The 13,550-nt window shown below is 41.0% G+C and overlaps 1 protein-coding gene across 4 annotated transcripts in view; it reads right to left on the bottom strand.

Moving 5' to 3' along the window:
- The window catches only part of Naa35 (N(alpha)-acetyltransferase 35, NatC auxiliary subunit), a 48,977-nt gene that overhangs the window by 24,701 nt on the left and 10,726 nt on the right, over window positions 1-13,550 (bottom strand). For all 4 annotated transcript variants that reach the window (XM_026782941.1, XM_005355305.3, XM_026782940.1 and 1 more), the window contains 7 exons: window positions 13,245-13,412; window positions 7,177-7,243; window positions 7,047-7,090; window positions 6,351-6,401; window positions 5,678-5,761; window positions 5,059-5,173; window positions 1,765-1,943 (listed from right to left, as the gene is read on the bottom strand). In XM_026782941.1, the coding sequence (XP_026638742.1) occupies window positions 1,765-1,943; window positions 5,059-5,173; window positions 5,678-5,761; window positions 6,351-6,401; window positions 7,047-7,090; window positions 7,177-7,243; window positions 13,245-13,412 (708 nt within the window). The remainder of the gene's footprint in view (window positions 1-1,764; window positions 1,944-5,058; window positions 5,174-5,677; window positions 5,762-6,350; window positions 6,402-7,046; window positions 7,091-7,176; window positions 7,244-13,244; window positions 13,413-13,550) is intronic.

Genomic DNA, 13,550 nt, shown 5'->3' with positions numbered 1-13,550 from the left:
TCTTATTGAAATAGGGTCTCTCACTGAGCCTGGAGCTATACCTGTCAATCTGGTTTGTTTTCCTTACATGTAACTACGCCTTGCCACCTGACACTTATCTGAACCTCGACAACGGCAGACCTGTGCACAGCAGACACAGACTGTTAGCCCTTTCCCTCCCTCTCTCCCTATGCACACTGCCCACCACGCACTGGCTGACGCCTTTCAGAGAGGCATCTGTCCTCCCTTACTACGTGCCCCAGCAGCCCAGGCCTGGCTCCCCCAGCTCCCTCTCCTGACAAGGCAAATCAGAGTCCCCAAGGATGGAAGAAAACTAAGGAGTTACACTGCTGTGCTAGTATGTCACTAGGGATGAGTCACACTTGACCCAAGAACAGACAGTATAATGATGGTTGAAAGTTAAATTAATGGTAACTATTTTAACGTGTACGAAAAAGATCAACAAATAACTATTGGGAAACCTGCAAAACTAGGAAATTGTGAGTCTAAGTATTAAGAAAAAAATCTGACTTATGTATAAGTCACTGCAGAGATGTATGGGAAGCATTTGTTGTGTAATAGTCTCAAAACAGACTTTTCCCTTGCTTATTGTTTTGCCTTGAGCTAAGGTCTTATTACATAGCCCAGGCTAGCCCAAAACCCAAGCTTCTTCTGCTTCAGTGTCCCTGGTGCTGGGATTAGAGCCACTCACCAATGAGATTTTAACTTTGTTGGGCTTCCAATTAGAAAGATGTTCTCACTCAACAAAGACAGTACATGTTGTATAGGTTACATAAAAAGGTTTCATCTTTGTACTGTCTGTCTTGTTATAAAGGCAAAATAATAAAAATGACCTAAATGTAATTTGTTATGAATGGACTAAATACTAGTTATGTTATATAAGCTTACAGTGGGATATGTCTTCAAAAGAATGTAGAAATATGCATATTTGCTGATATAAAAAGAAGCATCAAGCTGGGCGGTGGTGGCTCACACCTTTAATCCCAGCATTCAGGAGGCAGAGGCAGGCGGATCTCTGTGAGTTCGAGGCCAGCCTGGTCTACAAGAGCTAGTTCCAGGACAGGCTATAGAGAAACCCCATCTTGAAAAACCAAAAAAAAAAAAACAAAAAAAAAAACCCAAAAACCAACCAACCAACAACAACAAAAAAGAAAGCATCAGTGACACAAAAGATTTCAAGAGAACAAAACAACAAACAGATTACCAAGCACCATGATCTCATCTTCATATGCAAGAACACTAAAAACTCAGGTCTGGCAACACAAGTCCGAAGTCTCCACTATTTAGGAGACTAGGGCTGAAGTCCCACATTCAAGGCCTGGCTGGACCACAGAGCCAGTCAATGCCAGCCTGAACAATTTAGTGAGAGCCTATCTCAAAGTAAAGAATTTAAAAAGAGCTGGAAACATAGCTCAGAGGTGGAAGACTAACCTAGCATGTATGGCATTTAAGAACAACTCTCTTTATATTCTCTATTTCTCATACACACACACCCATATAAACATATACACACAGAGAAAGTATTTTGAAGGCAGAATCTATAGTTACCAAATCCTATTCCTACAATTTGGGTTATTTACCTAGTGTCTTAAGTTTAGCTTCTCAATTTCTAAAAATGTCTCAAATCCTTACGAAAATTAACTGTGTTACGTGTGTGCGTACACACTCTACCCCAAAGCTACTTACTGTTCTGTCAGTCTGTCTCTAGAGTGGCAAACTATCCTCTTACTTCACCAAAGCTCCAGAATATAGTTTTATACTTACCAGAATACAATGTAAATTTGGTAAGGTCACAACTTCACAGACTGTTTTGATTCTGTCTATTAATCTTGAGAAATAGTTGACCATTTCTTCTCTTTTAATTATTTTTGCATAGCGAGGGAAGGTGGGTGGAAGTAGTCTCTGGTTAACAAGGGGCTCAAAACCCATCATAATGGGATGGTCTATAGAAGAAAGAGGAAAGTAATATTTCCAGTATCTTTCTGGATTTTAAAATGAAAACTATTAAATATAAAACAAAAAAGCCCAAATTCTAATCACAAAAGTCTAATAAATTTTATAATTTACAACTAATTTATGTATCCATATATAAATTTGAATGAGATTTAGTAACATCAAATTGTACTTCCTAGCTACATGAAGGTGGTAGATGTTAGAGCCAAAGACTATAGCAGCAGGCACTCAACAAAGGCCAGGGATAACAGCTGAGTCTGATCTCCAGTCTGAGAGCAGACCTAACGTCTACAGCTGCCTGGAGGGTCACCAATAAGTGACTAGCTAACCAGTTCTAAGTCCAACAGCCCTCCTAAAACAACAGACTTTCCAGAATACAACACTGTATGACCTGCATCTTGACAAACATGGCTATACATGGTTTTATACGTCTTATATAACGTCTCTTTCTTGGAAGTAGCTTACATGAATCATCCTTATACGAGACCAAGACAAGAGCAGACTCTCGGATGAAAACCTCAGCCCACAAGCTTTCTTCTGAGCTGTTCGGTGGGCATTTCTACTTGGCATCCCACATCTCAAAAGGCAATTGCATGCACCGTGTTTCTCCTAATCGTACCCTCTCAGACAAGAGGAGCTTCGCCTTCAGTGCTTCATCTAGTTTCCACTTAAATCAGTTAACTCTAAAGGATCCTAATGTCTATTGCTGCTTCTCTTGCTTCACTCTGACACTATGTATGACTGCTCCTTCACTAAATTAATCCTATGCACTGCCATCTCAATTTTCTATGTGCAATACAGTCTTTTTCTACCACAAAAGCCTAAAAAATGTGTGTGTATGTATGTATGTATGTATGTATGTATGTATGTATGTATGTGTGTGTGTATGTATGGATGTATGGATGGATGGATGGATGGATGGATGGATGGATGGATGTATGGATGGGTGCCTACAAGAATTTATGTGAATCATGTGCATTCAGGAGCATGGGGTCTAAAGACTGACCCCTGGAACTGGAGTTACAGGCAGCTGTGAGATACCATACAGGTGCTGGGAATCAAAGCCAGATCCTCTGCAAAAGCAGTCAGCACTCTCAACCTCTGAGATCTCTCCAATCTCCCATCTGTCCCAAGTTTTGCTCATTCCCCCTTCTGTACAACGCAGTGTCCTAAGGATCACTGGAAAGAGGTCAGTGGTTTCCTGAGACTCAACAGAAAAATCAAGATAGCTCTTTGACTCTGTGAGGGCTGTTTTTTTTGTTTGTTTCAGTATGTATCCGTGTTTTGTCTGCAAATATGCCTGTGTGCTACATGTGTCCATTGCCCATGGAGTTCAGAAGAGGGACATCAAATCCCCAGGACCAGAGATACAGAGAGTTGTGAGCTGCTATGCAGGTGCTAGTAGTCAAACCCAGCCCTCTGGAAGAGCCACTAGTGCTCTTAATTGCTGAGCCATCTTTCCAGTCCCAGGACGGCTGTTTCACAAATCCATCGTATGTACGGAGATTACATACATAAATCCCATTCCCAACTATATTCACAGTCTTTATCATTTTAAGTGGGAAAAAAAGCTTTGCTCCCATTTATAATTAACTTAGGCATGCCATTATTCCATACACATTTTGCTGGGTGGTAGTGGCGCACGCCTTTAATCCCAGCACTCAGGAGGCAGAGGCAGGTGGATCTATATTAGTTCAAGGCCAGCCTGGTCTAAACAGTGAGTTTCAGGAGAGCCAGGACTACACAGAAAAACCGTATCTTGAAAAAAGCTAAAAAACAACGATAAAAAGTTATGCTGAGAACTGGGTGAGAGAGCTCTGTGGCAGAGTGCTTGACTAGCACACATGAGGCACTGAGTCCAACCTTGGCAGCATAAACACACAACAAACTGAACCTGAGACTTGGTGAGACACCTGCAAGCCCAGCACTTGCAAGGCTGAGGCAGGACAAACTGAGAGTACCCTTATTTGCTCTCACAACATTAAACTAAGTCTGAAATTATCAAGGAATGCTCTTAAGTTCTTTATACATAGATGTTTAGGCCTCCTACAAGCAGGCAACCCAGTAAGTAATAGATACTGTCCCAGAGTCAGCCGTCCCTCCTGCAGTGAGAAAGAACACTGAGAGCAACACCTGAGGAGGTGAGAAAGGCTCATTTGGCTCACAACCGCAGGCCACAGGCCATCACTGTAAGGAACCCAAGGCAGCAGAAACCTGGTGCAGCTGTCATATCCACAGCAGAGGGCAGAGAGAATAAAATGCATGCAAGTTTGCTCTCAGGCCCCTTCCTCCACCCTTACATAATTCAGGACCCAGCCTAGGGAATGGTGGTACCCACAGTGATAGTGAATATATCCACCTCGAAACAACGAAGAAAATTCCCCAGAACATGCCCAGAAAAAAATTTGAACACAGAATTTCTGTAATCACAAGTAAGCTACCTTAACATGTTAGAGTCATTTTATAAGCATTTCCAGAATTAGATCATACTGTGTTTCAGAGTTGTGGATATTTTACACCTCAATAATCTCACGACTACAAAAACCATCCCATGAGCTTTAGGGATAATCAGTGTTGCTTTACACTCTAAAATGTTGACCCACTAGGGAATTTTACAGCAGAAATACACTGTTCCTGCTAAAGCTCATTTAACATACAAAATATGAATGCTACCAACATGTCAAGCACTCTATTCCTAAAACTCTTCAGTCTCATGCACAAGTACAGGTGAGTAGTGTGAAGACAGGCAGCCGTGAGTACCATGAACCTCAGGAACACGAGACTATGTAACGACTGTAATGGGTTTCTCAAAGAAATAAAGAAAGGAGATGATAAAAAAGCAAGTTAATGCTGGCATCGTAGTACAAACAAAAGACAGGGTACATATAGAGTTCAACAATAAGGTACAAGAAAGATATGGCCAAGTTCTACCAACTGTTTTTGATCTAGACTAAATCAACAAAGCAGTCTAAAGCACTCTTAAGTATTACGAGGAAACACCCCAAAGTTGAAGCAAACTGACTTAAATGAAAGTCGGAGCAAACTATATTGCATGTTTGGCTATGTAGTAAGAAAATACAAGTAAGAGTAAACATGGAGAATTACCTCCTTTGGTAGTGCCATTCTGGGCCTGGATGCCATGATGCAATGAAGTGTGGATGGCAGAAAGAAGGTCTGCTGCTTGGACCATTAGTTTCTGAGCCTCTGCAACAGCACTGGTCTAGCAAACAAATCACCAAAAACACACTTTAACACATAGGAGAGGTCCTACAATAGCGCTGAGATCCGTGCACACTGCAGTACACGGATCCTCACAGAAGGGGAGGTCCTACAACAGCGCTGAGAGCTGTGCACACTACAGTACACGGATCCTCACAAATTATTCACTTAATGCATGATGCCCAAATTCTGACAGGATACAAAGCATTTTCCCCTCAAATCTGTATCTTATGATATGATAAAAATGAAACGGTAAATATGTCTGGCTTATGATCAGACATACAGTCATTTACAAATATGGGGTGGAGGGAATCCAGGAAAGAGAGACCTGAATCAATATTTACCTATCAGTAAGACATGTCAGTGTGTGACAGACACAACTGTAAAGCAGTAATAACTCCTAACTAAAGAAAACGACAACTGTGGTGTAAGCACAGCAAGAACAGAGAACTGTGAGAGCAGGGAGGACACTGTCCAAAACTGACCAATCACGGCATTCCCTTACCTCTTTCTTAGTAAAGGCTATGAGCACTGTCAGCAGCACACGCGTGAACTTCACTCTGCTGAATGCTGCCAAGCACTGCTGGTGCTGCAAAGACAGAAGTGTGGTGAGGAGCAGGGCCTGCAAAGGCCCAGCTGCAGAGGCTGATTTTAGCACTGCATCTCCCAACCTGTGTCAGTAAAGCATTACAGTAAAAGGGCCTCTCCTTGCCTTTTTAAATGCCCCCAAACAAGCCACCAAAAACTAGTAAACAAAGCCTCCTCCCCTGAAACAGGAAAGAAACTACATTGTACACATCAGCAACAGGACTGACTTTAATCCAAAGTCAGAACGAGGCCATTATCTCAAAACCATGAACTTAACAGTTATAAAAGGGTTGAAAGTTTCAACAACTTTTGATATGGAAATTTTTGATTTTGCTAAGTTTTGAAACATCTAAAAGTAATCTTTTATTCTAGTTCCTACTTCCCAGAAATTCTGAAGTTTTGAAACAACATATTTAAAAGAGCTGTATTACCATTCTATAGATAAAAACACAAGAGGAATTAAGTCCCCTGCAGTACCCAGTTAAAGAAATACTGTAAGGAGACTTCCATCAATGGCAATGCAGTTCAGAGACCTACAGCATTAAAAATGGGCTTTTCTGACATTCTCTAGAGAAAATAAAGGCAGTTACTTCTAGTTCAACTTCTGGATCTCTCTCTTCTCCTTGTCGACTTCGAGTACTCTAAAATTAAAAAGTAAAATAAATTAAGACAAATACAACTCTAGAGAAGTCAAGAAAAAGTTAATCTACTGAGAATACACAAAAATCTATGTTCACAAAAAATATCTGAAAGATAGAAAAAAAGGTTGTGTCCAGTACTTCCCTTTTTCCTATGGATGTTTTATGCATGTATTTGTATATAGATTAGAAAGATTGTAAAAAGAAGCAGGTATTTAAACAATACATATAGCAGAAGCAAAGTACATGGCCACAATGCGACCGCCTTTTTAAAAGTCCTAGCACCTGGGAGGCAGAAGTGGAGTGACTGCTCTCTGAGTTCAAGGGCAGCCTGGTCTACAGAATAAGATTCGAAACCCTGTCTCAAAAACAAAACAAAAAAAACACAACCACATACACACACACACTTCTGAAGATTTCAAAACCAGTTCACAACAAAAACCACTATCACCATTAAAAATCCTATCATTTTAAAAAAGAGCCTGGCTGATCCTGATGGTGCATACCTTTAACCCTAGCACCAAGGAGGCAAAGGTAATCAGGGTGAAGTGAGTTCAAACCCAGCCTACTGACTTCCAGGCGAGGCTACAGAGTTAAACTTTGTCTCAAAAAACAAAACAAGTCCTAAACAAAGCAAGGAAAACATACCTTCACTCTCCTTTGCATATCATCTTCCACGTCTTTCAGCATTCCTAGAATGAGAAATAGTAAGTTTTAAAACAAATCAGCATGCAAAACACACAAATTATTGTGAATTATCTCTGTAAATGGTTTATACCTGTAACTCGAAGATCTGTCACACTGTTGGCCATTTTAAATCCGTATGTCATTGACTGGAAATCTTCCTATATAAAAAAGAATTAATTAAGCTCTTGGATAGCAGCAACCATATTTTTCTAACAAAATGACCAGTTACTTATAAAGAAATAGCATGCTATTCAGCATGTCTCAATATTGCCATTATACAGCTAGCCTTCCTTGCAGGCGTACAACTAGACAACTTGACATTACTGCTGTTATCTGTCCTGGGCTTTATCTGCCTGTTAGTGGTCTAGAGGTTAAGCATTCTCAAGTAGCATTACTCAAAGAAAACAGCAAATGTACATTTTATAGGCCATGGTTTAAAAATATAAAAACAAAACAAAAAGTCGGGCAGTGGTGGCACACACCTTTAATCCCAGAACCTGGGAGGCAGACAGGAGAATGTGAGTTTGAGGCTAGCCTGGCCTACAGAAGCAGTTCCAAGATAGCCAAGGCTACAAAGAGAAACCCTGTCTCAAAAAGACAAAACAAAAAACCAAAAATCAAACCAAAGCATGGTTCTCCAGCCACTCCCGTCCCCGGCAAATTTCACTGCTAAGACAGGGGATTCACTGGGTTTACTCTGAAGAATGAATTTAACATTATCTTGTTGTGTGGTATTTCCCCCGTATTATAAATTTCTACAAATACATACAATTCTGGGATGCTTAGTAAAAAACAATGAGCACTGAATTCAACCGAGAATCATGTAAGGAAAGAGACAAAACACAAATCACAGATCCAAGTAGTGAGATGCACATGCCTGGTCTTCTAAAGACCCCAGGTGCGGTTTCAGAGGGTCAGTGTACCCCCTTTATTTCTTTGGATCTCTACTTCAAGTCTTACGTACCCAAGAGGAGCCCAATGTCCACTTTCTAGCACTTACCAGACGGGCACTCTACCTCCACCTCCTCATATGTGTGAGGAGCCTAAGGATCTGACCTGCAAGTTAACCTAATTCCTTCTCATCTCTCTCTAGTTCATGTCTGTATACCAGACACTTCCACCACTTGCTACAATTGTCCCTGATATAATTTTTTTGGGGGGGGGGGTGGTGGTGGTGGTGGCAGGGACAACACACTACTTACCGCTGGTTGGCCTGGAACTCAGAGAGAGTGCTGGGACAAAGGTGTGCACCACCATCTATGGACTAGTCCTTGTGATGTGTTCAAGCACCCAATGCCAAAGGACTCCTACACAAGTCAGAATATGCCACTTGCCCCCATAGCAAAGTTCTTACCTGGTTTCATACCTCACAGTAACCTTTGTGCATGTTGGTACCACTCTCAAGGCCCACCCTAACTATATTCCAGCTCACAGCGTCTGTCCTCAGCCGGCATTTCTCTCTTAACATGCTTGCGTGTCCCCTTAGCCACAGAGCTTCTCACCACACAACATTCCACATGTGTTTATTTACTTATGTATTAACTACTTTGTTCCAAATATATTTACGAAACTAGGGCTTTAATCCCCTGCTTCATCTTCAAGGCTCAGCACAGGGTTTGGCACGTAAGTACTTACTGTTCAATATGCACTAATGAATGATTTTGTGCTGTGTGTTTTCTGTCAACTTGACACAAAGCTAGAAGGATGTGAGTAGGAAGAGGCAATCTTAATGCCTTGGTTAGTGAACTAGGCAGGAGGCCCAGCCCTGTGTGCGGTCGTCCTTGGGCAGGAGGTCAGGAGGTCGCAGGCTGCAGAAGCAGTCAGCAGCAGCACTCCTCCCTGCCTTCTGCTTTAGTTCCTGTTCCCAGGTTCCCGCCTTCCTTGAGTTCTTCCCCTGATTCCCTAAGTGCTGGCTAGTTTATTGTCAACTCAACACAGTAGACTTACTTGGGAAGAGGGACCCTCAATTAAGAAAATGCCTCCATAAGATTTGCCTATATGCAAATCTGTAGTAAACTTCTTAATTAGCGATTGATGTGGAAAGGCCCAGCTCACTGTGGGTGTTGCCACCTCAGGGGAGGTGGTTGTCCTAGGGTGTAAGACAGTAGCAGGCTGAACATGCCAGGAGAAGCAAACCAGTAAGCGGCATACACCAGGGACTCTGCATCAGCTGCTGCCTCCTGTTTCCTGCCCTGGCTGCTCTCAGGACCAAGTGGGGCCTGAGGACTGTACTGAAATAAACTAAGTCTGACTTACTGCACAGGGGTGGGGTGGGGGGGATGGTGTCAAAATGTAAAAGGCAAATTACTAAATACATTGGGGGATAGCAAGAACTGTCCAACACCAGAGAATATCTGCTTCATTTAGAATGAGCTAGGTACTGCTTACTCCATGGTGGCCATGAATGAGCACAGAGCCCATGTAGGCAGATAGGCAGATCTATCTTTTCAAAAGAAAAGTCTGAGTTTTTAAGTTTACTGCATATCAAATCTTCCTTTAAAAAACTATGTAGGTCAACTGTGAGAAGACAACCAACCAACCTATTAGGTTTTAACCAAAAGACCTAAGGGAAGGTGTTTTCTAGGGGAACGTGGCAGGCTCTGTTTAGGTGTGTGTGCATGATTCACAGCATGTATCAGGCTGTCTAACAAGAATTGAGTTGGCGTCACTGGAGCACTACTCCAGGGGAGACACAAAAACAAACTGCTGCCTCGAAAATGTTTGTTCTGAAAGCTTTGTGGAATTGCAGACAAAAATCACTGCCAACCCAGGAAGGCCAGATACTGACTATACCCACTATCCAGACAGCAACCGAAGGCAGCCTGAGTCAGGGCTACGACAAAGGAAATGGGATCTGTTTCACAGGGCAGTTTTAACATTGCTGTGACAGAAACTATAGAACAAGGAGATGTGGAATCATCCTTCTGTACTGTGAAGACGTGCTACCCTCGTTAGTTTAATAAAGAGCCACCTGGCTAACAGCTCGACAGAAAAAGGTTAGATGGGAGAGCTAGACGGAAAGAACGCTGGGAACAAGGGCAGTCCCAGCCAGACGCAGAGGGAGGACATGTAGGAAGCCACGTGACAGCATGTAAATAGAAATGTGCTAATTTAAGTTGTAACAGCTAGTTAGTAACAAGTCTAAGCTATAAGCTAGTCATTTATAATTAATAATAAGTCTATGTAGTTATTTTGGAGCTGGCTGATGGGACAGAAAAGTCTGCCACCATATGGCGTCCAAGGTCTGGCACCTACATCCACAAAAGGCCTAAGAAAGCTTTTAAAATGGTTCTAAACGTGGGGCTGGAGAGATGGTTCACAGGTTCAGAGCACTGACTGCTCTTCCAGAGGTCCTGAGTTCAATTCCCAGCAACCACATGGTGGCTAACAACCATCTGTAATGAGATCTGGTGCCCTCTTCTGGCCTGCAGGCATATGTGCAGGCAGAATGCTGTATCCACAATAAATAAATCAATCTTTAAACAGACAGAAACAGAGTCAAACACTGTTTCCTAGTCTCATGGCAGCCATGGTATAGACACGTCTACTGGCAGCTGCCTGCGTGCTTGAGTAGCCATGGCTGTTTAAGATTTTGCTCATGAGCACAGAAAAGATTACAGATATGCAGTAAAGCAAGTTCAGAGAGAACAAAAACCTCTAAACAGGGTACAGTGTGTTTAAAAATCTGCTTAGGCTTAAAGAAAAGAGAAAGTGTATAGACAGTCATTTAAAAAGTAAGTAGTTTAAAAATAATAAAGTCTTTAAACAGAAATGAAGTAATATATAGATATATAAATAATGAGATGATAAGCAAAGAATGGCTTTTAAATTTTTCAATATATGCAAATAAAATAAAATCCATACTTTATCTATAAAGTGCAATTTACATTTCCCAAAGATAATAAAACGTTGGAATTTTAAGAAAAGAATTTAGTCATGCAGATTGGGAAATATACAGGGAGTTTGGATCCTGTATGTTATTGTGTTGACTTTGAATTTTCTGATGGCTGATAAGTAAAAAACAGTCGCTAAGAGACCTGGAGTTGAAAGGAGGATCGCTGAAACAAACAGCCTAGCAATTTTATGACTGAACTTTACTTTTATCAAATGGAAGTCAAAAGTGCTTTGGAAACAAGAGGCCATGGATGTTCCAGGTTAATATGGATCAGGTTTCATCAGGGAAGACCTCCCGAATCTTGGCAGGCGATTGTATCAACAAAGGCTACAACTGGTCCTTCCATTTACGCCAATTTTCTCAGGGACCCCTTAAGATCCCTTTGCCCCCAGACAAGAGGAAGCAGTCTAGAGAACATTTCCTAGAGATGGGACAGACGGTCTTTGGTTATTTGTTGGTTATGGATGTTTGTTATCATTTAGGAGAATACAGGAACATAGATTAAAAAGATAAGTATTAACCTCAGATATATTTTACATTGGCAAGGATTCTGGTTTACTGATACAAATTTAAAGTTACTTTTGTTATACTGTATATATGATTTTACTCGTTTGGGGTATTGCGCTTATGCAGCTCATTTAAAAATGTAGCCTAAAATTACGAAATACAGGATAGTAATTAGTCATCTACAATAATCAAAAGTGTAGCCGTATTAGGCATGTTTTCAAAGTTAAATAGTGCTCACTTATAAATAAATAAATAGAAAAAAAACAAAGTTAAACAGATATATTTAGATAGATAAATGGTCTTCAAACACTTCAGAGACCTACAGAATATGGCTTTAAGATATTAAATAACTAGAGGCTTTTCATGACAGTGAGAAATGTCGCCTTCTGGCAGCACCAATTTACTTCAAAAGATGACGATGGGCATCAAAGAACCTCCATATGAAGTTTTCTTACTTTGTAACAACAGCTAACCATTTGGGCAAGAAACTGCCTTTGCTCTGACTGCTGGGAGCATACTGTCCAAAATGGACCAGCAGGACGCATAAGTAAGCAACTCTCAAACTTTGCCTAGACAAGGTTTTTCAAAATTCCCTGCTTCTGAGAAATATCTGTCAGATATACTAGGCCTAAAGGCCAAAAATGGATGCCCCAACGTTGCAAAGGAACTCCGAGTCACTATCCAGGGAGCCAGATGCCCCTGTCAATGTGTAATATTACATCCTTCTGGGGTCTTTCAAAGACAAAATAGTTAGACTTAATAGCTTTTCTTAGTTTTGAAAAAAAATTACTAGGTATAAAACTTTAAATTTACAAAGATAATAGAATATTTTATCCAAATCTGCCAAATAAAAACAGACTAGATATTCTAACTGTAATTCTTACTTGATAACTGTCTTTGTTGTATATAATTTTACTGTGTTAAAGTTAAAATTTTCCTTTTAATTGGACAAAAAAAGGGGAGAAATGCTGTAGAACAATCCTTTTGTGCACTGTGAAGATGTGTTGCTCTCATCGTTTATTAATAAAGAGCCAACTGGCCAATAGCTAGGCAGGGAGAGGTTAGGTAGGGAAGAAGGGTGGAGTTGCCAGCCAGCCAGAGAGAGAGTAGGATTTGTAGAAAATGAGGTAACAAGACATGAGCCATACAGAAGCATATAAATTAAAAAATATGGGTTAATTTAAGTTGTAAGAGTCAGGTAATAGTAAGCCTAAGCTACTGGCCGAGCATTTAAAATTAATAAGTCTCTTGTCTTGTTTATTGGAGAGCTGGCAGTCCTGATGAAAAAATCCTGCCTACATTTTTATAAGGCCAGAAGGCAGTGACTCTTTTGTCTGAATGTCTTGATATTGGGAACACTGCTCTGTTCACAGGACACTCAGTGAGCAGGACCACTAGGAGCACGGGAGGCTGAAAGCTCTACTACATAGCTGACACACGATCAGTATTCACAAGAGTGGCTTTGAGATCCCCTTGCCTTAGCTTCCCTGATAGTTGGAACATGTAGGTGTGTGCAAACACAGGCAGCAATGTTCACCCCACAGGATCTTACTGTATAGACCAGGCTAGCCTTGAATTCATTACTCTTCTCTGCCTCTGTGTTCTGTGTGTCTGGATTGCAGACATGTGCCACACATGGTAACAGCAATGCTTTTTAATAAATACTCCTTAGTTACAGACGTGAACATAGACACGAGTCACAGAATCACTCATCTACAGCAAGGTAAGACAGCCAATGAATTTCTGGGTTTCTTTACCTCTTCAAAAACAGCAGCTTTATTTACTTTTTCCCTTGCAATGTCACAGATCTTCAAGATCCCCAGAGCAAACGCTTTCATGGCAGGATCTTCTATGAAGTCTGGATTATGAATGTAAAGGCACGTAAACACTGTCTGTGCCAGGGAATGGCCTTCTAACCACGTGATCTGTTGAGGAGAAAGAATGAATGAATAAATCATTTCAAGTGCTACACAGGGTTTGCAAAGTCTAAATTGAGCCAGAGTCCTAGACACATATCCCAACAATTAATTATAAGATTGAAAAGATAATCAATTAAAGAGAAT

Source organism: Microtus ochrogaster, chromosome 16, assembly GCF_000317375.1.
Source record: "Microtus ochrogaster isolate Prairie Vole_2 chromosome 16, MicOch1.0, whole genome shotgun sequence".
Lineage (NCBI taxonomy): Eukaryota > Metazoa > Chordata > Mammalia > Rodentia > Cricetidae > Microtus > Microtus ochrogaster.
This window is presented reverse-complemented; position numbering and strand designations above follow the sequence as displayed.